Genomic DNA, 24,918 nt, shown 5'->3' on the forward strand with positions numbered 1-24,918 from the left:
AAGAAGAGACTTGGCAGAAGTTTTCAAAGTTGTGAGGGATCTGACATGAAGGAACTTCTCTCACTCTTAAAAGGGTCAAGAACAAGAGGGCCTTTGCCAAAGAAACAAATGTGAGATTAGAAGAAAAAACTTTTTCACACGACCAGTGGTTCAGGTCTGGAATGCATTGCCTGGCAGACTAATGGAGGCTGATTTAGCTGAGAAATTGAAGACATGATTTGGAGATACCAAAAAATTGAAGAGGGCACGAGTTGATTGTTCTAATAAAAACAATGCGCAGCAACGCAGGAGAATGGCATAAAGTTAAAATACTCAGATGGCCCACACCATGGGCTAAATGGCCTCCTCCCACAAACAGTGAATGAGTGAAATCCCTACCTTGCTCAGAACCGAGAGCCCACACCGCACCATGACAACCCGTCCGACCGGAAACACACTTCACCATGACAACCCGACCGACCGGAAACACACTTCACCATGACAACCCGACCGACCGGAAACACACTTCACCAGGACAACCCGACCGGAAACAATTGCACTGCGCCGCCCCCCCCCCGACCGAGAGCCAATAACTATTCGTAATGGTCAGCCGTCAGTCGACAGCCAATATTGTTTATAATCTGAACAGATGTTTAAGTGTCAAGCCTGAAACGGAATTACAAAGTGTTCGATAAATTTATATTTCAGGAACGCCAATGGTCTTTGGTGTGTGCGTCATTGTTATCCTCCGGAGGGGTGTGGGAGACCATTGAAACGGTTCCGAGGGTCAGGTTCGGTAGCTCAGGTCACTCCCTGTTCTTCAAAACGCGACTAGTTTCATTCTAGTCAGAAAGAAAATCCTTAAAAATATTTTGAAACCCCCAAGGTAGAACACCTCCAAAGTGGAGCAGCGACTTCTGAAGGCGTCTGGTGCTTTATTGACACGAACAATAGGGTTTCCTCCGGATGCTCTGGTTTCCTCCCACAGTCCAAAGATGAGCAGGGTAGGTGAATTGGCCCGTGCTAAATTGCCCGTAGTGTTAGATACATTAGTCAGAGGGAAATGGGTCTGGGTGGGTTACTCTTCGGAGGGTCGGTGTGGACTGGTTGGGCTGAAGGGCTTGTTTCCACATTGTAGGGAATCTAATCTAATATGAATTACCATAATTGGCAGCATTGGTCAAGAAATTAGAACAGGTTTCTGTTCACCGTGGACTTTTAGTGCTAATCATATAGCAGTTCTCAGACCTTTGTTAGCAATAAAATTAAGAAAACGATGAATAAAATATAATTACTCTGATTCGTCGATTTCACAGAAAGTTTGTGACTGATCCAGAACTGTTCAGGAATTTCTTTTGATATTTGGGAGTTAACAAGACAACAACAACGTAGTACAAGATTGGGCTTGATATTTGAAACCTTACCTCCACAATTTACCAATGTCAGATGACAAGTTGCTTTATGAGTGTCTTTATTTCCCATAAAGTTCAAGTGTTCCATTTCCAACATCAATGTCCCTCACCTTGATGGGCAACATAATTTAGAATCATACAATTATTACAGAACATTGCTAGTGGACTGTGTCAAGTTTCTTCACTGTTGTTGGTCATTGCTAGGCAATCAAGAAGTATTCAGTCACATTCCTCTCAGATGGTGGACAAGTGTTGGGAAGTCAACAAGTGAGTTACTCAGTGCAGGATTCCTTGCCTCTAACTTTCGACCTGATCTTATAGCCACACCACACTATGTCTCGTCCAGTTCAGTTTCTGGTCAATGGTAACCCCCACAATGTTGATACTGGGGGATTCTGTGAGATAATGCAATTGAATTCAAGGGGAGATGATTAGACTATCTCTTTTTGGAGATGGTCATTGCCTGACACTTGGGCAATGTGAATGTGAAGTTGCTATTTACCAGCCAATACCTGGATATTTTCCACTTTTTCTGCATTTAGACATGGACTACTTCAGTATCTAAGGAGCCTCAAGTGATGCTAAAAAAATGTACAAAGATCAGAAAACATTCCCACTTCTGACCTTATGATGAAGGGAAGACAATTGATGAAGCAGCTGAAGATGTTTGGGCTCAGGACACTAGCCTGAGGAAATTTTGTAGATGCTTGGAGCTGAGATGACAGATCTCCAACTACCACATCCATCTTCTTATGTGCTCGGTAGGACACTAAACAGTTTTCACCCTGATTCCAATTAACTCCATTTTTGCTAAGGCTCCTTGATGCCACACTCAATCAAAAGTGGCCCCGATGTCAGGAGAAGACACTTTCCTCTCACCTCTAAAATTCAGCTCTTTTGCACTAAGACTGTAATGAGGTCAGCAACTGAGTGATTCTGGTGGTACCCAAACTGTGCATTAGTGAGTAGGTTAATGCTAAGGAAGTGCTGCTTGATAGCACTGTTGATGACACCTATTATTTTGCTGATGATCAGTAGGAAGACTGATGGGGCGGTAACTGGCTGGGTTGGAATTGCTCTGCTTTTTATTTACAGGACATGTGTCCATCTTGTCACATATATGCCAGTGTTGTAGCTGTACTAGAAGAGCTTGGGCAGTGTTGGAGAAAGCAATTTCCTGGCAGTTACGTGGTATGAATGTCACTTGACACTTGTCATCTGAAGCCATATATTATGCAGGTCTTCTTGTATGTGGGCATATATTGCATCATTAGTTGAGGTTCCACAAGTGGTACTAAACATTATGCAGTTATCAGTTAACATCCCCACTTCTGACCTGATGAACGAGGTGAAGATAGTTGGGCCAAGGCTCTCATAGAGTCATAGAGATGTACAGCACGGAAACAGACCCTTTGGTCCATGCCGACCAGATATCCCAACCCAATCTAGTCCCACCTGCCTACACCCGGCCAATATCCCTCCAAACCCTTCCTATTCATATACCCATCCAGGTGCCTTTTAAATGTTGCAATCGTACTAGCCTCCACCACTTCCTCTGGCAGCTCATTCCATACATGTACCACCATCTGCGTGAAAACTTTACCCCTTATGTCTCTTTCCCCTCTCATTCTAAACCTATGCCCTCTAGTTCTGGACTCTCTCACCCCATGGAAGAGACTTAGTCTATATATCCTGTGCACGCTCCTCATGACTTTATAAACATCTTTAATGTCACCCCTCAGCCTCCAACGCTCCAGGGAAAACAGCCCCAGCCTATTCAACCTCTCCCTATAGCTCAAATCTCCAAAGTGGAGATCTGAGACGACCTTGGGAATCCCTTGTGGACTCAGACCTCTCTCTTGATTCGTCCCGGAGATCGTACTCATTGGAAGTCTGGAATAAAAGCTTCTTACAGGCAGTTTAGTTTAATTTTAGTCATCCCCTTTATTCACTAATAGCATCACTGTTACAACATAACATTGATGCCTATAAACTAAACTAACTAGGTTCTAATAACCTAGGACAGTAGGGTACCAGCTCTTCAAGTGCCCCAGCAGGCTACTCTGATGTACTGATACAAAGTAGCTTCCTTTATACAAACGTTTGAAAAAAACATTGCATGTTCTTAATTTGACACATAACAGTGAAAGACAATAATTCGTAAGGAAGGAAAGTTAATTGACAGGTTTGTGTACGCTTGACTAATCAATCCTACAGGTCCTAAGCCATTCATCAGGTGGGAAAAACTTACCCAGATGAGTTTGGCACCTGCTAGCAAGATAAATTCCTATCGTAAAGAGGTACCAGTCTGAGCTAATTGGAGAGTTTGTAAGATAACCTTGCACAGCTCACATGTCAGATACAACTGTTTTACACAATGGCTTCTTAGCAAGTAGGGGCAAACTTTTGGTCATAAAATGGCTTCCTGACACATTGTGCCAGAATCTCTTCAATGTTAGGTTTAGAATAATTTCTAAGCTCAGAGCAGACTCCTGCTTTTTAAGCACTGAATCATTCTGTGCCTGAGGCTGAGATGTTAGTGTAAGGTTGCATTTAAACTGATTCATTAGTCTTTGAATTAAACATGCTTTCTTTTCAGGGTTGTGATTCAAATTCAAATAAGACATAAGATCTGATTAGTTAGAATTGACTGTGGGGCATTCTGTAAGGTCTGTAGAGTGGTCTGCAAGAACAGCAAGTAAGTTAAGGCTTCATCAATATTACCTTTTACTGAGCTTGTATTTAATAGCTGGTAATGGCTACTCGATATCATTATAAAGTCCCAAAATGCAATTAAATTCAATCCATTACAGATAAGCCAGTTAATTTTCTACTGGCTCCAACAGCCTCAGCACTAAAATGGTCTTTCACTCGAGTGTCCTGTTGAATTCTCAAGTCAGGGTTTTGTAACAGCAAAGTTTTTTTTTCTCTCTGTGTCTGCCCCACTTGCAAGGGATAATAAGAATCCATTATAATTGACAGCATCTGACCATTAATTACAAAGCTTTTGATAGTACCGAGTTTTGTTTCAGGGTCAGAATCAAACACTGTCATTAATTTCACAAGGGAATGGCTGTGAATGTTATCACTTGGTTTCCTGTTCACACAGATTCACTGATGCCAAGGCAAATGCTCTTAACTGCCTTACAGCATCCTGTCATCACTTGGTGAGCCCAGATGTCCCTATCTTCTGCATTCCTTGAGTTCCCCCTTTTTTCTGAGCCTTCCTGCCTGTCCATTTTCTAGTGCATTAAATGTGTAATATAATTCAGCATTACATTTTAGTCTAAATGGTTAAAGACAAGTTTTAAGACTATAGACTTTCTCACTGGCAACATCCTTGTAAATCTTTTCTGAACCCTTTCAAGTTTCGCAGCATCTTTCTGATAGAAATGAGATCAGAATTGCAAGCACTATATTCCAAAAGTGGCTTTAAACGTCCTGTACTGCTGCAACATGACCTCCCAACTCTTGTACTCAATAAAGGAAAGCATATCAAACGCCTTTTTCACTATCCTATCTACCTGCGACTTCACTTTCAAGGAGCAATGAACCTGAACTCCAAGGTCTCTTTGTTCAGCAACACTCCCTAGGACCTTACCATTAAGTATATAAGTCCTGCTAAGATTTGCTTTCCCAAAATGCAGAACCTCACGTTTGTCTAAATTAAATTCCATCTGCCACTCCTCAGCCCATTGGCCCATCTGATCAAGACCCCTTTGTAATCTGAGGTAACCTTCTTTGCTGTCCACTACACCTCCAATTTTGGTATCATCTGCAAACTTACTAACTGTACCTCTTATGCTCGCATCCAAATCATTTATATAAATGATGTTAAAGTAGTGGCTAGTTCTCCCTGTATTCCATGAGATCTAACCTTGCTAACCAATCTCCCATGGGGAGCCTTGTCGAATGCCTTACTGAAGTCCATATAGATCACGTTCACCACTCTGCCGTCATCAATCCTCTTTGTTACTTCTTCAAAAGGTTCAATCAAGTTTGTGAGACATGATTGCCCATGCACAAAGCCATGTTTCCTATCTCGAATCAGTCCTTGCCTTTCCAAATACATGTACATCCTGTCCCTCAGGATTCCCTCCAGCAACTTGCCCCCACCAATGTCAGGCTCACTCGTCTTTAGTTCCCTGGCTTGTCCTTACCGCCCTTCTTAAACAGTGGCACCACGTTAGCCAACCTCCAGTCTTCCAGCACTTTACCAATGACTATCGATGATACAAATATCCCAGCAAGGTGCCCAGCAATTACTTCCCTAGCTTCCCACAGAGTTCTAGGGTACACTTGGTCAGTTCCTGGGGACTTATCCACTTTTATGCATTTAAAGACATCCAGCACTTCCTCCTGAGGAATTCCTGCAGAGATATGCTTGGACTGAAATGATTCACTTCCAACAACCACAACCATCCTCTTTGTGTTTGGTTTGACTCCACCCCGAGGAGAGGTTTGCCCCTGATTCCCATTAACTTCTGCTAATGAAAACAGTTTCTTCCTATTTACTTTGTGCAGATTCCCTCATTATCTCAAATACATCAATGAAACTTCTTCATCCTCCCCTTAAGAGAATAGCCAGAGCTTCTCCAATCTATTTGTATAACTGAAGTCCTATCTCTCTGGAACCAATCTAATAAATCCTTACTCCATTCTCTATAAAGCCTTCACTTCCTTAAAGTACAGTGTCCAGATTTGAACACAATCCTTCATGTGAGGCTGAACCATTGTTTTATACATTTTCATCATGATATTCTTCCTTTTGCACTGTCTGCCTCTATTCATATAGTCCATGGCCCTGTATGCTTTCTGAAAAGTTTTATTAACCTGTCCAGCCAATATCAACAATTTATGCACAGAAATACCTATCTACCTCCCCGTCATTCATAAAGACCCCCGAGTCACACAATAACTCTCAATGTCATTCCCTCAGTCAATGACACTGGCCCCCAATCACTCACACTGTCCCCAATCATTTACACTGACTCCAAATCACCCACATTAATCGTCAATTGTTCATACTGACTCCTAATCACTCACACTGAACCCCCAACCACTCACACTGACCCCCAACCACTCCCACTGACCCCCCAACACTCACAGTGACCCCCATCCACTCACACTGATTACTAATCACTCACACTGACCCCCCATCACTCACAGTGAATCCCAACAGTCATACTGACATCCATCACTCACACTGTCCCCAACACTCACAGTGACCACCAATACTCACACTGATTTCTAATCGCTCACACTGACCCCCCAACACTCACAGTGAATCCCAACAGTCATACTGACATCCATCACTCACATTGTCCCCAACACTCACAGTGACCCCCAACACTCACATTGATTTCTAATCACTCACACTGACCCCCCAATGCTCACAGTGACCCCCAACACTCACACTGATTTCTAATCACTCACACTGACCCCCAACACTCACACTGATTACTAATCACTCACACTGACCCCCAACACTCACAGTGAACCCCAACAGTCATACTGACATCACTCACACTGCCCCCAATCATTTACACTGACTCCAAATCACCCACATTAATCGTCAATTGTTCATACTGACTCCTAATCACTCACACTGAACCCCCAACCACTCACACTGACCCCCAACCACTCCCACTGACCCCCCAACACTCACAGTGACCCCCATCCACTCACACTGATTACTAATCACTCACACTGACCCCCCATCACTCACAGTGAATCCCAACAGTCATACTGACATCCATCACTCACACTGTCCCCAACACTCACAGTGACCACCAATACTCACACTGATTTCTAATCGCTCACACTGACCCCCCAACACTCACAGTGAATCCCAACAGTCATACTGACATCCATCACTCACATTGTCCCCAACACTCACAGTGACCCCCAACACTCACATTGATTTCTAATCACTCACACTGACCCCCCAATGCTCACAGTGACCCCCAACACTCACACTGATTTCTAATCACTCACACTGACCCCCAACACTCACACTGATTACTAATCACTCACACTGACCCCCAACACTCACAGTGAACCCCAACAGTCATACTGACATCACTCACACTGCCCCCAACACTCACAGTGACCCCCAACACTCACACTGATTTCTAATCACTCACACTGACCCCCATCACTCACAGTGACCCCCAACACTCACAGTGATTTCTAATCACTCACACTGACCCCCCAATACTCACAGTGACCCCCAACACTCACATTGATTTCTAATCGCTCACACTGACCCCCATCACTCACACTGACCCCCCCATCACTGACAGTGACTCTTAATCACTCACACTGACCCCCCTTCACTCACACTGACTCCCAATCACTCACACTGATCTCCAATCACTCACACTGACCTTCCCTTCACTCACACTGATCTCCAATCACTCACACTGACCCCCCCCCCAAGCCACTGCAAAATTGCACACAGTATTAGAGATGAGATCTCATTCAATGCTCTGTATAACTGAAGTGTAACTTCTTTTATGTTCAATTCCTCTCATAGTAAAAGTTAGTATTCAATTGACCTTCTAGATTACATGCTGTACCTACATACTAGCCTATTGTGACTTGCACTAGAACACCAAATCCCTCTCCACCTTGGAATTCAGCAGTCTTTCTCTATCCAATATTCTGCTTTTCCATTCTTCCTTCCAAAGTGAAAAGCATCACTTTTTCCCACATTATGCACTACGTGGAGATAGTATATTAACATGGATAGAGAACTGGCTAAATAACGGAAGTTAAAAATCACACAACACCAGTTTTTGTCCAACAGGTTTATTTGGAAGAACTAGCTTTCAGAGTGCTGCTCCTTTGCTAGGTAGCCAGTGGGGCTGGTGGGGCAAATCATAGAACACAAAAATTATAGCAAATTTATCACAAATTCTGTATCCTACAAACCTGCCCCACTAGCTATCTGACGAAGAAACAGCACTCTGAAAGCTAATACTTCCAAATATATCTGTTGGGCTATAACCTGGTGTGTGATTTTTAACTTTGTCCACCCCAGTCCAAAATTGGCACCTCCACTTCATAACTAACAGAGAGTTGAGATAAGGGAGGTATTTTCAGGATGGCAACCTGTAGCCAACATTCCCTTCAAATTGCATGAGCAGCCACTCCATTGTTCCATGGATGGCGATTGGTATCAGCACGTCTTTCTTGGCATTGATTTCCAGTTCGAGATGTCACTGCCATGCACAGGTCTCAGAAACTCATTCAGCTGATAAGAAAATTAGAGGGAATGCTGCTTGTGACTAGTAGTGTGCCACAGGGGTCAGTGCTGTGGCCACAATTATTTACAATATCTGTTAATGACATGGATGAGGAAAGTAGATGTACTATAGCCAAGTTTGCAGATGACACAAAAACAGGAGGAAAGGCAAGTGGTGAGGATGCCAAAAAAGAGGCTGGGTGATCTTGACATGTTTGGTGAGTGGGAAAAAGGTTGGCAGATGGAATCTAATGTGGGAGTATGTGAGGTTATACACTTTGATACGAAGAATAGAGGAGGTGATTTTTTTTTTAATTGGAGAAAGAAGGCAAAAAGCTACAGAATACAAAGATTTGGAAGTCCTTGTCTATGAATCACAAAAACCTAGCATCCAGGTTAAGTGGGTAAGAGGGAAGACAAATGGAATATTGGCATTTGTTTCAGAGGAGTTGGAATACAAAAGAGGGAAGGTTTTGCTAAAATTATGCAAGCCACTAGTCAGACCATAGCTGCAATACTGTGAACTATTATGGACTCCTTATCTAAGGAAAGATAGACTGGTGTTGGAGGCAGTCTGGACAATGATCATTAATCTTGATACCAAGGACGTAGTGACTGCCTTGTGAGGAGAGGTCAAATAGATTTTTTTGAAATCACGCAAGTGTAACGGTGCAGAAGGAGACAATTTGCTCCATTATGCCTGCACCAGCTATCCAAATGAGCATTGTGGTTCACTGCCATTCTTCTATGTTTTCGAGTCTCCTTGCAAATTGCTTCTGATCAAATTAGTTAATTTTCTTGCCTCAACCAACACCAACACTTTAGGAATATAGAAACAGGAACATAAGAAAAGACATAAGAAATGATAAACAGCTTCCTTCATAACACTACAATTAGGATACAATTTTTCACTTGATTCACCTTGATGAGATTCATCAAGATTGGGCCTGTACTTGTTGAAATACAGAAGAACGAGAGGTGACTTCATTGAAACAGCCAAGATTTGACTGATTAGAGTTGAAGAAATTGTTTCCCCTTGCAGATCAGTCAGGAAATCAGGGCATAATCCCAGAATAAGGGCTCGCACGTGTAAGTCAGAGATGAGGAAAAGATTTCTGCTCTCAGATGGTTCTGAATCTGTAGATATTTTTTACCATAGAGGGTGTTGAGGCTGGATCATTAGTATAATCAAGGCTGAGGTTCCTGAAGTCAGGGAACCAAGGAAATTAGGGAAAAGGCAGGAAAGTGGAGTTGAGGATTGTCAGATCAGTCATCATCTCATTGAATGGCAGTGCAGACTCAATGGGCTGAATGGCCCATATCTGCTCCTATGCCTTATGGTTTTAACAAAACCATGCTGACTCTTCCTGATTATCTTGAGATTTTCTAAGTATGCAACTATAATCTCTTTAATAAACTAGCTAGCCTACAGTTTTCTTTCTTTTCTGGCTCCCTCTCTTCTTGAATAGAGGAGTAATATTTGATTAGATTAGATTCCCTACAGTGTGGAAACAGACCCTTCAGCCCAACCAGTCCACACTGACTCTCCGAAAAGTAACCCACCCAGACCCACTTCCCTCTGAATGATGCACCTAACACTATGAGTAATTTAGCATGGCTAATTCACCTGACCTGCACATCTTTGGACTGTGGGAGGAAACCGAAGCACCCAGAGGAAACCCACGCAGACACGGGGAGAATGTGCAAACTCCACACAGACAGTCACCCGAGGCTGGAATTGCCTGAGGCTACTGCCCAGTACCACATTTCCTGGACCTAGGGAGTTTTGGAAAATTAAAGCCAACAGATTTACTACACAGTAGTTACATCATTTAGGACCCTAGGTTGAAGTCCATCTACACCAGAGACTAATCAACCTGCAGCTTAATCAGCTTGCTTAGTACTGCTTCCGTTCTGATTGTAATTTTGCTAAGTTCTCCTCTCCCTTTTGTCTCCTAATTTACAGCTATTACTGGAGGTTTTTGTTTCCTGTGTATTGAAGACAGAAACAAAGTGTTTGTTCATTTTACCACCATTTCCTTATTACTTACTGTTAACTCCCATTATCACTCTCTCGAACAGGGCTCTCACACTGTGGGTTGCAAGCCCTTGTGGGATCAGCCGACAAAATCCATGGGTCATCACACCCAAGCCAGTGATTGTGGCCATGAAGTATAGCAAGACCGAAGACAGTGATTGCAGAAGTGCTAACATTCAGGACTGGATTCATCAACTGAGTACTCTGTCAATTGAGTTGGTCAGTTGCTAAAGTAGAGTTGATAAAGTGTGGAGCTGGAAAAAGCACAGCATCAAAGGAGCAGGAGAGTCAATGTTTCAGGTCAAGACCCTTCATCAGCAGTGGGGAGGGGGAAGGGGGCTGCAAAATAAATAGAGAGAGGGGGTGAGGCTGGGAGAAAATTAGGTGGGATGGTAATAAGTGGATACAGGTAGGAGGAGTAATGGGATTGTTTCAGGATGTATTGGAAGAGCTTCAGAGTGGAGGAGATGACCAGGGGATTACAGTGAAAGAGAGACCCACTGAGATCTTTGCGGAGAGAGGAGGGAAACCTCTTCAAGGATGGCATTCTTGGCAGAGGCTTCACAGTATGGTTTTCAGCAACTTGGAGATAGTGAGGACTCCAGGTGCTGGAAAGTCAGAGTCGATGAAGTGTGGTGCTGGAAAAAGCCCAATCAATAATCTGGTACAAACCACCTCCATTGACAGGCTAATCAGCCAATGATTGCTGTTGTTCTGGAAGCACCAATCATTGTGTGGAAGCTGTTTTTGCTGACCTGCTTCTTTACAGCCATTTAGTCAGTTATGATATAGCTTAAAACCCCTTGTCCTGGGTGGCCCCTAGTATGGTCAAACATTCTGCTTTTCCCACATAACTTCTGCTTGTTTATCTGCAGCCACCTGTTAAGCAAAACTACAACCCAGCCAGACGTTATCAACTGGTGAACATATCTGCAGTATATTGACTCAAGGTCTGAAAACAATAGCTTGTTATATACAATCCTGAGAAACTGTCAGCTTGGCATCTGTTGTAATATACAAATCCACAGTGATCGGGAGCACTTTGGAGTAGCAACAGACCGTGATTAGGAAAGGTGTGCTCCCCATGATATCATGCAATAAAGTTTGTCAATGCTCAAAGTCTGAGTCTTGAATATTTCTTCGACATATTGGCTCAATAGGACGCACAGCAATCAGTGATGTTCCTCCTTTATTTCTTGCCACCCTTATGTCCCACAAAAGTCTGTTGGAGTGTGCTGGAGCCCACTCTACCCAGTGATTTTAATGTGTCTGCAACGGCTGTTTCAAATTCTGCTTCTCAACCCCACTAATGTCTGCTTATTGATGTAGCCTGGTTGTAAATGGTTTCTTTCCTCTGCAATATGCAGGATCCACTCCCCAAACAGGCTAACTGCAAATGAATTCTTCTCCTTGCTCTTGATACCTGACATACAAATTCCAATGCAGCCTGGCAACAAGTAGCAAGTGTGAGTGAGAGTAAGTGAGCATGTGTGACAGAGTGAGCAAGTGTAAGAGTGAGTAAGCATGTGTGACAGAATATCAGTGGGTGAATATGGGAAAGAATGAATTAGTGTATGTCAGAGAGAACAAGTGTAAACGGGTATCAGTGGTAGAAAGTGAGTGAGTGTGAGAGTAAGTGAATATATGTGAATGAGTAAGTATGTGTGTGTATAAAACAGTGAGAGTATATGGGTATAGATGACAGGGAAGGAGAACGACTGAATGAATCAGTGTGAGGAATTGTGTATGTGTAGCAGAGAGTGTGAATGAGTGTGTGAGAGAGACAGAGTGAATAAGTAACAGAGCGGTTTATGTGGTGTATGTGAATTCCAGTAAGGCATTTGATAAGGTTCCGCACAGGAGGCTTTTGCACAAAATACGGAGAAATGGAATTGAGGGTGATTTAGCGGTTTGGATCAGAAATTGGCTAGCTGAAAGAAGACAGAGGGTGTTGATTGATAGGAAATATTCATCCTGGAGTTCAGTTACTAATGGTGTTGAGAAAATGTATAGGGCATAAGCAGGTAGGGAAAGAGTTAAGTTTTGAGAACCAAGAGGTTCAGCTGAGCATGACTCAGATCAGATAAGAACTTGCAGTTAACCATGGGGTGCTGGAGGCAAGGGTAATGGGTTAACAAGGTGGAAAAGCATTTATTATATACAGCCATTTAACAATATTGGAAGCATTCAGTATGTAAGATCAGTTTAACAAGGTGAGAAGTATTCATTATATGAAGCCAGTTAGGGTTAAGAACATTCATTGTGTAACTGGAGATGGCTTAATCTTTACTGTTGATGTTCACTGATTGTAACAGTCAATCAATATGTATGTTTCCTTATCTGGATGCTCCTCCCTATAAAATGACTATATAATTCATTAAGAAACTGCTGTTCAAGAGAGAAGACTGAGAACTCATATTTCTGTGCACATGGGCAATCGTTCTCTCTCCCTCCAGGGCCCGGAATAAAGATGAAGGAGGTAAAACTACACTGTGTCTCTGATCTTTTACTGTTGCTTCAACTGAGGGGGGTAATGGGACAACAATATTGGTGTAGTCGGCAGGATCCAAATTAATGCTTACAATCGGATGGTGTTAGCAGCCACCCGGAACATCGAAACGGACAGGCCCACAAGGTAAGATTTTAAACCTTGGTCCCTCTCAATATTCCCGTCTGCCGGAGACTGTACCCACATTCAATCGCTCCCTATTCTACAGATTCCTCGAACGGTAATTAGTTTAGCTGAGAGACACAGTTTCGCAAGCGCGCTGGCAGGCAGAGGTTTGAGTTCTCTGCGTTCCTTGGGGGCGAGGGGGTGTGTGAAATGGGGTGTAATTGAGGTTTGAGACCTCTGTGCGGTACTGGGGTTTGAGTTCCCAGGTTGAAGTCCAAGCGCAATACTGATGTTCGAGTCTCTTGGGGTGGCTTTGTTTGAGGTTCAGGTCCTCTATGCGGTACTGGGGTTCAAGTCACCTGGGGTGGATTTGGTTATGGTTCGGGTCCTCTGCGTGGTACTGGGGTTCAAGTCCCCTGGGGTGGGTTTCATTGAGTTTGGAATCCTCTGCACGGTACTGGGGTTCAAGTCCCCTAGGAGGGATTTGGTTGTGGTTCTGGTCCTCTGTGCGGTACTGGGGTTCGAATCCCTTGGGGTGGGTTTCATTGAGGTTGGAATCCTTTGCATGGTACTGAGCTTCGAGTCCCCTAGGGTGGGTTTGATTGAGGTTTGGGTCCTCTGTGCGGTACTGGGGTTTGAGTCTACTGGGTTGGTTGATTTGAGGTTCAAGTCCTCTGCACTGTGCTGAGGTTCGAGCTTTCTGTGTTGAAGTGAGTTTTGAGTTCTCTGTATTTGAGGTTTGAGCTTTCTGTGTGTAAGTGAGCTTTGAGCTCTCTGTGTTTAAGCGAAATTTGAGCTCTCTGTGTTTAAGTGAGCTTCGAGTTTCCTGTGGTTAATTGGGATACAAGTTTTCTGTGTTTAATTGGGATTTGAGCTTTCTGTGTTTAATTGGGTTTGGGTTTTCTGTGTTTAAGTGGGATTCAAGCCCCTGCGAGGAGTAAAGTGAGAACGGGTTAAAGTCTCGTAGTGGCAAAATTTGAGGCTCTGTGAGTCTTTGTTCTGGGGAAGAGAGTGGCTTAGACTGTGGCGCCAAGTGATCAGCTGCGAGGGCCTTCTCTTTTTATCAGTATGGTTTCAGGGAGAGGATGCAAAAAAAGAAATGAAGGTGAGAAACGCTGAACTTAAGGTTGTACTAGTACTTGGGTTGAAGGAGGAGAGATTCAGTGTAGATTGTGCCTTGTTGAGAGTGTTTGATGTTTAAAAAGTTTGGTTTGTTAAATACTGGTTTGAAAAATCCTTTTAAGTAACTGTTTTGCCTTGTTTGAATCGGATGTTATATGGGCTGTGTAATGGGGCAGATTTTGTTTGTACATTGGAATTGTGCAACATTATGTCCTTTTTAAAATTATCAAACTTGTAACCTTAAAACAAATTGGTTGAGTGTCTTGAGCCTCTGATTTGTCTGAAATTCTACAATGCCTGTTTTAAAAAATAGTTGGGTCAGTGGTCATGCTTTAGCCAGATGAGAGTATTGTATTAAAATATCTTTGCTGCTGTGTTTTAATGCAGAGTAAACACAAAAAGAAGAGTGCATTTTTGTTTGTTGGTTTGTTAGAATTTTCCAGAGAATATTAGAACTTGCGACTGAGCTGTTTAAATTCTGTTAATTATTGTTAAGCCTTCATTGGCCCCTTCATATTGCAAAATCAAAGAATGTTGATCTCTTCCAAAGTTGCCACTGTAATTCCGAGTGTTTTATTTGCAAAGTTTCATTTAGAGAACATATTTTATAATATTCTGCATTTGTTTCCCACAAATATTTGAGATTTAAATCCGAACTGAAACTGCCTCTTCTATTGCTAAAGCAGAAGAAACATTTTGTTGTTCCCTTGCTGTTCCAGACTTTTGAAATACCTTTACTGACAGCTTTCACATTAGCCAAGTATGAATTTGTTAAAGGAAAATAATTTTTGAATAACCAGAATGGGGTCCCCCGAGGGTTTGATTTTAGGACCATTGATTGTTGTTTATAAATGACAAAATTGTTTAGGCAGTACAATTTAGAAGTTTATGGATTATATAAAACTTGATAATGTCATAAATAGTGAACAGAGTAACAGACTGCAAGATGACTGAGAATGTTGAAATAGGCAGACACAATTTAGTGTAGTTAAATATTGACCGTCTTCACACTGATAACCACCTTGGCAAGGAAGGAATGAGAGAGGAAATGCAAAGATACTTTCAGCAGCTAACATCTTCTCTAGAGTTTCTCCATTCGCAGGTAAAGCATGCCTTCGGACCACAGTCCATCCCTCCACAACCTGATCCAACAGATTCAATCAGCTCCCCAGTCATGAGGATGAAAAGTGATGTAGTTAACAACAGTGAAGAGGAGGACGGTACACTTTTTGTCAGTGCCCTTCCTACGGACATTAAACCACTTGAGCTTTACCTTGTCTTTTGATCATTTCAGGGATATGGAGGTTCACTGATCAAGCTAACATTAAAATAGCCAGTTGGCTTTGTTACATTTAACAGCAGAGCTGGGGCAGATGCAGCAAAGAATGTGAATGCTGCGTTCACCTAGCCTCCTGCTGCAGCTGCTGCACTTCACGCTCAGATGTGCTGGTATCCTCCAGCTGAAGCATCTCCAGAAGGATGGAAGTCTCATCAGTTAAGTATTTAACTGCCCTTGTCCAAGAATGCAGATTTCTCTATGGAGTGATGCAGGACAGACTGAATTTTGTTTTCAGGTTGGACTTTATTAAAGGAGATTTTGGAGAACTGGCTCATTTTCACTTGAATTGGAGGGCATGGAGTGGTCACTAAGGACTGTGGATTTAAGAACTTTACTGGTGAATTTTTTTCCCACATGGGAGGATTCTTCAAATTCTATTTACTGTAATGGACAAGTAAATTTTGTTGTTATAATCACTGCATGTTGTGTATCAATAACTTGCTTAAGTACTGGCTGTCAGAGTCTCACGAAAGCTGGTAATGCCATCAGTTATAATGAAATGATAAAAGGAGAGAATGAGAAAGTATATAGGGTATAAGCAGGTAGGGAAAGAATTACATTTTGAGAAACAAGAGGTTCAGCTGAGCATGACTCAGGCCAGAGAAGAACTTGCAGTTAACAATGGGTTGCTGGAGGCAAGAGTAATGGGTTAACAAGGTAGAAAAGCATTCATTATGTAGAGCCATTTAACAATATTGGAAGCATTCAGTTTGTAAGGTCAGTTTAACAAGATGAAAAGTTATCATTATATGAAGCCAGTTAAGGTTAAGCACATTAATCTTTTACTGTTGATGTTCGCTGATTATAACGGTCATGCAATCAATATGTATGTTACCTTATCTGGATGCTCCTCCTTGTAAAATGACTGTATAATTCATTAAGAAACTGCTGTTCGAGAGAGAAGACTGCAAACTCGTGTCTCTGTGCACATGGGTGATTGTTCTCTCTCCCTCTAGGGCCTGGAATAAACATGAAGGAGGTAAAACTCTACTGTGTCTCTGAGCGTTTTGCTTTGACTGAGGGGGGTAATGGGACGACAGTGTACTGCAAGGATCTGCTTTGGGTCCACTGTTATCTGTCATTTTTATAAATGACCTGGATGAAGGCATAAGATGAGGAGTTAGTAAATTTGTGGATGATACTAAGGTGGGTAGAGTTGTGGATAGTGATGAAGGATATTGTACATTACAGAGGGAAGCTGCAGAATTGGACTGAGAAGTAGCAAATGAAGTTTAATATGGAAAAGTGTGAGGTGATTCACTTTGGAAGGAGTAACAAGAATGCAGAATACTGGGCTAATGGTAAGATTCTTGGTAGTGTAGATGAGCAGAGAGATCTTCGTGTCCAGGTACATAGATCCTTTAAAGTTGCCACCCAGGTTGATAGGGTTATTAAGAATGCATACAGTGTGTTAGCTTTTATTGGTGGAGGTATTGAGTTTCGGAACCATGAGGTCATGCTGCAGCTGTTCAAAACGCTGATGTGGCCGCACTTGGAGTATTGGGTACAGTCCTGGTCACTGCATTATAGGAAGGATGTGGAAACTTTGGAAAGGGTTCAGAGGAGATTTACTAGGATGTTGCCTGGTATGGAGGGAAGGTCTTATGGGGAAAGGCTCAAGGACTGGATGCTGTTTTCGTTAGAGAGAAGAAGGTTGAGTGGTGACTTAATTGAGACATATAAGATAATCAGAGGGTTAGATAGATTGGACAGTGAGAGCCTATTTCCTCGGGTGGTGATAGCTAGCACGAGGTGACATAGCTTTAAACTGAGGGGTGATAGATAGAGAACAGATGTCAGAGATAGTAAAGGGTGTGGAATGCACTGCCTGCAAAAGTAGCACACTTGACAACTTTAAGGGCATTTAAATGGTCATTGGATAGGCATATGGACGATAATGGAATTGTGTAGGTTAGATGGGCTTCAGATTGATTTCACAGGTTGGCGCAACATCGAGGGCCAAAGAGCCTGTACCGCGCTGTAATGCTGTATGTTCTGTGTTTTATAATATGTTAACACCTGCTCAATGCTTAACTCCTCTCACCCTTGCTCTCACAACTTTGGCTTGGGTTCCAGACGACTGTCAATCCTCTAACCTGGTCACAGGAGAGAAAAGTTTAGAAGCACTGCTCTTGAAAATCAATCTTACTAACACTTTTTCAACCTATCAAAACTCTTACTGTTTGTTTTTACATTACTAGCTAGCTTTCTCTCACATTCTAATATCCACTGAATAATCTTCTAGCCATTCTCTGCCTATGTTTGTATTCTCTCCAATCACGTGACCTGTAAGATATGTGGAAAAACTCCTGAATTAAAAGTCTCCTGAAGACTATTAAGCCACTGTTGATTGTTCCAAAAACCCATCTGGTTCATTGATGTCCTTACCTAGTCTGGCTTATAAGTGACTCGAGACTTAGTAATGTGGCTTACTCTTAACTAACTCTGAAATAGCCTGGCCAGCCATTCAGTTGTATCCATCCATTAAAAAATGTCACAGGAATGAAACTGGATAGATCAGCTGTTATTGACCTCAGCAAAAACAGCCTATTTTTATACTCTGTTCCCTTTGAAATAAAGGCCACCATTCCATCTGCCTTTTCCATTTCTCGCTGAACTTGTGTGCTAACTTTGTGTGATTGATACATGAGGATACTCTAAATCCCTTTGTGCTACAGCTTGAGGCAGTCTCTCTCTACTTAAGTAATATTCAGATTCTATTAATCTTTGTATCAACGTGTCAACCTGGTGAGGCTACAGTATAGGACTAATAGCATGCCAAATAGCATAAGCAGTAAGTGATAGACAGAACTAATTAAGTCCACAACCAATGGATCAGATCAAAGCTCAGCAATCCTATTACATCCAGTTGTGATTGGTGATGGACAATTAAACAAATCTTTCCATCCTCAATGATGGTTCAGCCCAGCACATCAATGCAAAAGACAGTTATGTCTTTGTATCCATTTTAAGCCAAATGTGCCAAGTGGGATTAGTACTGGGATCAGTTCACTGTTAACTAGGAGTTCAGAGTTCAATGGAAAGAACTGTCAGGTAAAGCATGTTGCTGGAAAGAACATTGGAACGGGTTTTAAGAAGATTTGTAGCTCAGGTTGACGTTCTACATATAGGTTTGCTCACTGAGCTGAAAACGAACCTTCCAGTTCAGCGAGCAAACCTACATCCAGAACATTGGAACTCAACATAAAATAGGAGGTACAATCTGAGAATTTAAATTAGCATTACAAGTGGAGGTTGTTTTTTTTAAGTGAAAGGTTTGTAGAGGAAGCTGCTCCAGATATACCTGCTTTGCTTGTTTGAACTCATTTATATAAATGATTTGGATGTGAGCATAAGAGATATAGTTAGTAAGTTTGCAGATGACATCAAAATTGGAGGTGTAGTGAAAAACAAAGAGGGTTACCTCAGATTACAACAGGATCTTGATCAGATGGGCCAATGGGCTGAGAAGTGGCAGATGGAGTTTAATTCAGATAAATGCGAGGTGCTGCGTTTTGGGAAAGCAAATCTTAGCAGGACTTATACACTTAATGGTAAGGTCCTAGGGAGTGTTGCTGAACAGATTCACGGCTCCTTGAAAGTGGATTCGCAGGTACATAGGATAGTGTTTGGGTATGCTTTCCTTTATTGATCAGAGTATTGAGTACAGGAGTTGGAAGGTCGTGTTGCGGCTGTAAAGCACATTGGTTCGGCCACACTGGAATATTGCGTGCAATTCTGGTTTCCTTCCTATCGGAAAGATGTTGTGAAATTTGAAAGGGTTCAGACAGGTTTGCAAGGATGTTGCCATGTTGAGCTATAGAGAGGTTAACTAGGCTAGGGTTGTTTCCCTGGAGTGTTGGAGGGTGAAGGGTGACCTTTGAGTTTATAAAATCATGAGGGGCATGGATAGGGTAAATAGGTAAAGTCTCTGGGGTCAGGGAGTCCAGAACTAGAGGGCATAGGTTTAGGGTGAGAGCAGAAAGATATCAAAGGGGCAACTTTTTCATGCAGAAAGTGGTATGTGTATGGAATGATCTGCCAGAAGAAGTGGTGTAGGCTAGTACAATTGCAATATTTAAAAGGCATCTGGATGTGTATATGAATAGGAAAGGTTTGGAAGATATGGGCTGGGTGCTGGAAGGTGAGACTAGATTGGGTTGAGATATCTGGTCGACATGGACGAGATGGACCGAAGGGTCTGTTTCCATGCTGTACGTCTCTGTGACTGTATGACTCTAATTGTAAAGGGAGTACAGGAGCAAAGGGACCATTGTGTATGTGCACAAATCATTGAAAGTGGCAGTACAAATGAAGAGAGTGTAAATAGAGCATAAAGTGTCCTCAGCTTTATTAATAGGGGCATAAAGTAGAAGAGCAAAGAGGTGATGTTGAACTTGTAAAGAAACTTGTTAGACCTCATTCAGTATTGTGTACAATTCTTATGCAAAAGATGGGAATGCATCAGAGAGAGTGCAGAAGCACTTTACAAGAATGGTTCCTGAAATGAGAAACTTCAACCAGGAGGATAGAGTCACAGAGATGTACAGTACAGAAACAGACCCTTTGGTCCAACTTGTCCATGCTGACCAGATATCCTAAATAAATCTAGTCCCATTTGCCAGCATTTGGCCCATATCCCTCTAAACCCTTCCTATTCATATACCCATCAAGATACCTTTTAAATGTTGTAATTGTACCAGCCTCCACCACCTCCTCTGGCAGCTCATTCCATACACGTACCATCTTTTGCCTGAAAGAGATCTCCCTACGTCCCTTTTATATCTTTCCCCTCTCACCTTGAAACTATGCCCTCTAGTTTTGGATTCTTCCCACCCCATGAAAAAACTTTGGCTATTCACCCTATCCATGCCCTTCATGATTTTATAAACTTTTATAAGATCATCCTGCAGCTTCTGATGCTCCAGGGAAAACAGCCCCTGCCTATTCAGCCTCTCCCGTTAGTTAAACACTGCAACCCTGGCAACATCCTTGTGAACCTTTTATGAACTCTGTCAAGTTTCACAACATCTTTCCTATAGCAGGGAGACCAGAATTGAATGCAGTATTCCAAAAGTGGCCCAATCAATGTCCTGTACAACTGAAACATGACCTCCCAACTCCAATACTCAATGCGCTGACCAATAAAGGCAAGCATACCAAATGCCTTCTTCATTACCCTGTCTGTCTACGAACCTGCTGTCAAGGATCTATGAATCTCACCTCAAGGTCTTTTTGTTAGATTAAAGAAGATAGATTGAAGAAGTTGAGACTGTTCTCTTTGGAGAGAAGAACACTGAGAGGAGATCTGATAGAGGTTTTTAAAGTCATGTGCAGGCTGGATAGAATAGATAGGGAGAAGCTGTTCCCATTAGTAAAAGGAACAAAATTAAGAGTGCATAGATTAAGCTTTTTTTATTCATATGGTAACGTGGGCGTTACTGGCTGGCCAGCATTTATTGCCTATCCCTAGTTGTTCTTGAGAAAGTGAACTGTAGTCCACTTGTTGTAGGTTAAGCCACAATGCCTTTAGGGAGAGAATTCCAGGATTTTGACCTGGCAACAGTAAAGGAACAGTGATATATTATCAAGTCAGGATGGTGAGTGTCTTGGAGAGGAACTTGCAGGTATATCTGCTGTTCCAATACATCTGCTGCCCTGTCCTTCTAGATGGAAGGTGCTATCTAAGAATCTTTGCTGAATTTCTGCAGTGCATTTTGTGGATAGTACACATTGTTGCAAATGAGCATTGGTGGTGAAGGGAGTGGATGCTCGTGGATATGTTGCCAAACAAGTGGACTGCTTTGTCCTTATGGTGTTGAAACTTTATTGCTGGAACAGCACAGCAGGTCAGGCAGCATCCAGGGAACAGGAGATTCGACGTTTCGGGCACAGGCCCTTCTTCAGGTTTCGGCCTGTGCCCGAAACGTCGAATCTCCTGTTCCCTGGATGCTGCCTGACCTGCTGTGCTGTTCCAGCAATAAAGTTTCAACTTTGATCTCCAGCATCTGCAGACCTCACTTTCTCCTTTGTCCTTATGGTGCCAAACTTCTTGAGTGTTATTGAAGCTGCACCCCTCCAGACAAATGGGGAATGTTCAATCACACTCCTGACTTGCGTCCTACAGATGATGAACAGGCTTTGGAGAGTCAGAAATTGAGTTACTCACTGCAGTATTCCTAGCCTCTAACCTCTACTATGTTTATGTGGTGAGTCCAGTTGAATTTCTGGCCAATCGTAACCCCCAGGTTATTGGAGATAGCCAATGCTTGGCATTTGTGTGGCACGAATGTTACTTGCTACATGTCAGCCCCAGTCTCGATATTCTCCAGAACTTGTTGCATTTGAATATGGATTGCTTCAATATCCGAGGAGTCGTGAATGATTGAAACATTGTGCAATCATCTATTAACATCCCCACTTCTGACCTTACAAGGGAAGATCATTAGTGAAGTATTGATTGTTGGGCCTTGGACACTACACTGAGGGAATCCTGTAGAGATGTGCTGGAACTGAGATGACTGACCTCCAATAATCAAACCAACTTCCTATATGCCCGGTGTAATTCCAACTAGTGGAGAGCTTGCCCCGATACCCATTGATTCCAGTTTTGCCAGGACTCCTTGATGCCACAATAGATCAAATACAGCTTTGATGTTAAGCGCTGTATTGGAAGGGAATGTGCTGAACAAAGAGACCTTGGAGTGCAGGTTCATAGCTCCTTGAAAGTTGAGTTGCAGGTAGATAGGATAGTGAAGAAGGTGTTTGGTATTCTCTCCTTTGTTGGTCAGAGTATTGAGTATAGGAGTTGGGAGGTTATGTTGTGGCTGTACAAGACATTTGGTTAGACCAGTTTTGGAATATTGCATGTAATCCTGGTCTCTTTCTTATCGGTAGGATGTTGTGAAACTTGAAAGGGTTCAGAAAAGGTTTACAAGATGATGCCAGGGTTAGAGGATTTAAGCTGTAGGGAGTGGCTGAACAGGCTGGGGCTGTTTTCCCTGGAGCATTGAAGCCTGAGGGGTGACCTTATAGAGGTTTATAAAATCATGAGAGGCATGGATAGGATAAATAGTCAAAGTCTTTTCCCTGTGCTGGGGGAGTCCAGAACTAGAGGGCATAGGTGTAAGGTGAGAGAGGAAAGATATAAAAGAGACCTAAGGGCCAAAGTTTTCATGCAGAGAGTGGTGCATATATGTAATGAGAGGGCAGAGGAAGTGGTGGAGGCTAGTACAATTGCAACATCTGAAAGGCATCTGGATGGGTATATGAATAGGAAGGGTTTAGAGGGATATGGGCCAATGTGCTGGCAAATGGTACTAGATTAGGTTGGGATACTGATCGGCATGGACAAGTTGGACTGAAGGGTCTGTTTCCGTGCTGTACATCTCTATGATTCTAGATCTCTATTGCTGTCACTCTCAACTCACCTCTGGAATGCAGCTCTTTTGTCCATGTTTGAACCAAGGCTATAATGAGGTCAGGAGATGAGTGGTCCTGACGGACCCCAAGCTGGGCATCACTGAGCAGGTTATTGCTAAGCAAATGCTGCTTGATACCACTGTTATCACTCTACTGATGATAGAGAGTAGACTGATGGGATGGTAATTGGCTGGGTTGGGTTTGTTATTCTTTCTGTATTCATAACATACCTGAGCAATTTTTCATATTGTCAGGTAGAAGCCAGTGTTATAACTGTACTGGAAGAGCTTGGCTAGGGCAGTGGCAAGTTCTGAAGCATCAGTCTTCAGTACTATTGATGGAATGTTGTCAGGGTCAATAACTTTTCTAGTCTCCAGTGCCTCTAACCATTTCTTGATATCATGTGGAGTGAATCAAATTGGTGAAGACTGGTATAGTAATACTATACTAGCCGCAAAATATCATCCACTCGGCACTTCTGGCTGAAGATTGCTGCAAATGCTTCAGCCTTATCTTTTGCACTGTTGTGTTGGGCTCTTCCATCATTGTGAATATTAGCAAAGACTTCTCCCCCAGTTAGTTGTTTAATTGTCCACCACCATTCACAAATAGATGTGGCAGTTGTGGTTCAGTGAAACCAAAAGAGAAAATGCTGGAAAATCTCAGCAGGTCTGGCAGCATCTGTAAGGAGAGAAAAGAGCTGACGTTTTGAGTCTAACTGACCCTTTGTCAAAGCTGTGATTCAGTGGTTCCTCACAATGCCAGGGACCTGGGTTCGATTCCAGCCTTGGGCAACTGACTGTGGAGTTTGCATATTCTCCCTGTGTCTGTGTGGGTTTCCTCCAGGTATGGGTTTCCTCCCATAGTCCAAAGATGTGCAGTTTGGATGATCTAGCCATGCTAAATTGCTCATAGTGTTAGGTGCATTAGTCAGAGAGAATTAGGTCTGGGTTGGTTTACTTTTCATAGCGTTGGTGTGGACTTGTTTCGTCCAAGGGCCTGTTTCCACACTGTGGGGAATCTAATCTTCTCTAGATCTGATCTGTTGATTTTGGGATTGCTTGGCTCTACTTATCACTTTCTATTTATGCTGTTTGGCATGCCTGTAGTCCTACTGGTAGCTTCACCAGGTTGGTACTCATTTTAGGTTTGCCAGATGCTGCTCCTGGCATAGTGTCCTGCACTGTCCATTGAACCAGGGTTGATCCCCTTGCTTGATTGTAATGGTTGAGTGGATGATATCAGGCTACAGGTCATGCTGGAGTAGAATTCTGCTGCTGTTGATGGCCCACAGTTGCTAGCTCTGTTTGAAGTGTGTCCAATTTAGACTGTCCCATGCATCTACACAAGAAACAAGGGTCAAGTGCTGAAAAAACTTTTTTCAATTAGTAATTAGTATATGGAATGCATTGCCTGGTAGAGTGGTGGAGGTAGGTTCAATTGTGACATTCAAGAGGGTGTTGGACAAGTAATGGGATTAAAAACTACTGTGATACATGTATGGGGAAAATATATGTATGGGGGAAAAATAGGAGATTGGCTCCAGTTGCACATTTGAAGACTCCCTGCAGGCACAACTTCTGTGATCCTGAGTTGGCCACGTTTCTAGAAGGATCTCGAAGCACTGTCGATGGGAAGTTCAACTTCGGAATAATACAGATATGGTCGGGAGGGGCGGTGCGGCTATTGAGTGTAGGGGTCTGCATCTGACTAGTGGGAGTGCTAAGAGAGCCCGGCCGAAGC

General features: G+C 42.7%; 1 protein-coding gene across 1 annotated transcript in view; it reads right to left on the minus strand.

The window, feature by feature from the left end:
* gtpbp10 (GTP-binding protein 10 (putative)) overlaps positions 1-486 on the minus strand; it is a 54,563-nt gene extending 54,077 nt beyond the window's left edge. The window contains exon 1 of the mRNA XM_043690355.2: positions 379-486. Coding sequence (XP_043546290.2) covers positions 379-411 — 33 coding nt within the window. The 5' untranslated portion in view covers positions 412-486. The remainder of the gene's footprint in view (positions 1-378) is intronic.
* Between the last annotated feature and the right edge of the window lie 24,432 nt (positions 487-24,918).

This window comes from Chiloscyllium plagiosum, unplaced genomic scaffold (assembly GCF_037043375.1).
Source record: "Chiloscyllium plagiosum isolate Xiang-an unplaced genomic scaffold, Cpla_swu_hap1 HiC_scaffold_5, whole genome shotgun sequence".
NCBI classification, from domain to species: Eukaryota; Metazoa; Chordata; class Chondrichthyes; order Orectolobiformes; family Hemiscylliidae; genus Chiloscyllium; species Chiloscyllium plagiosum.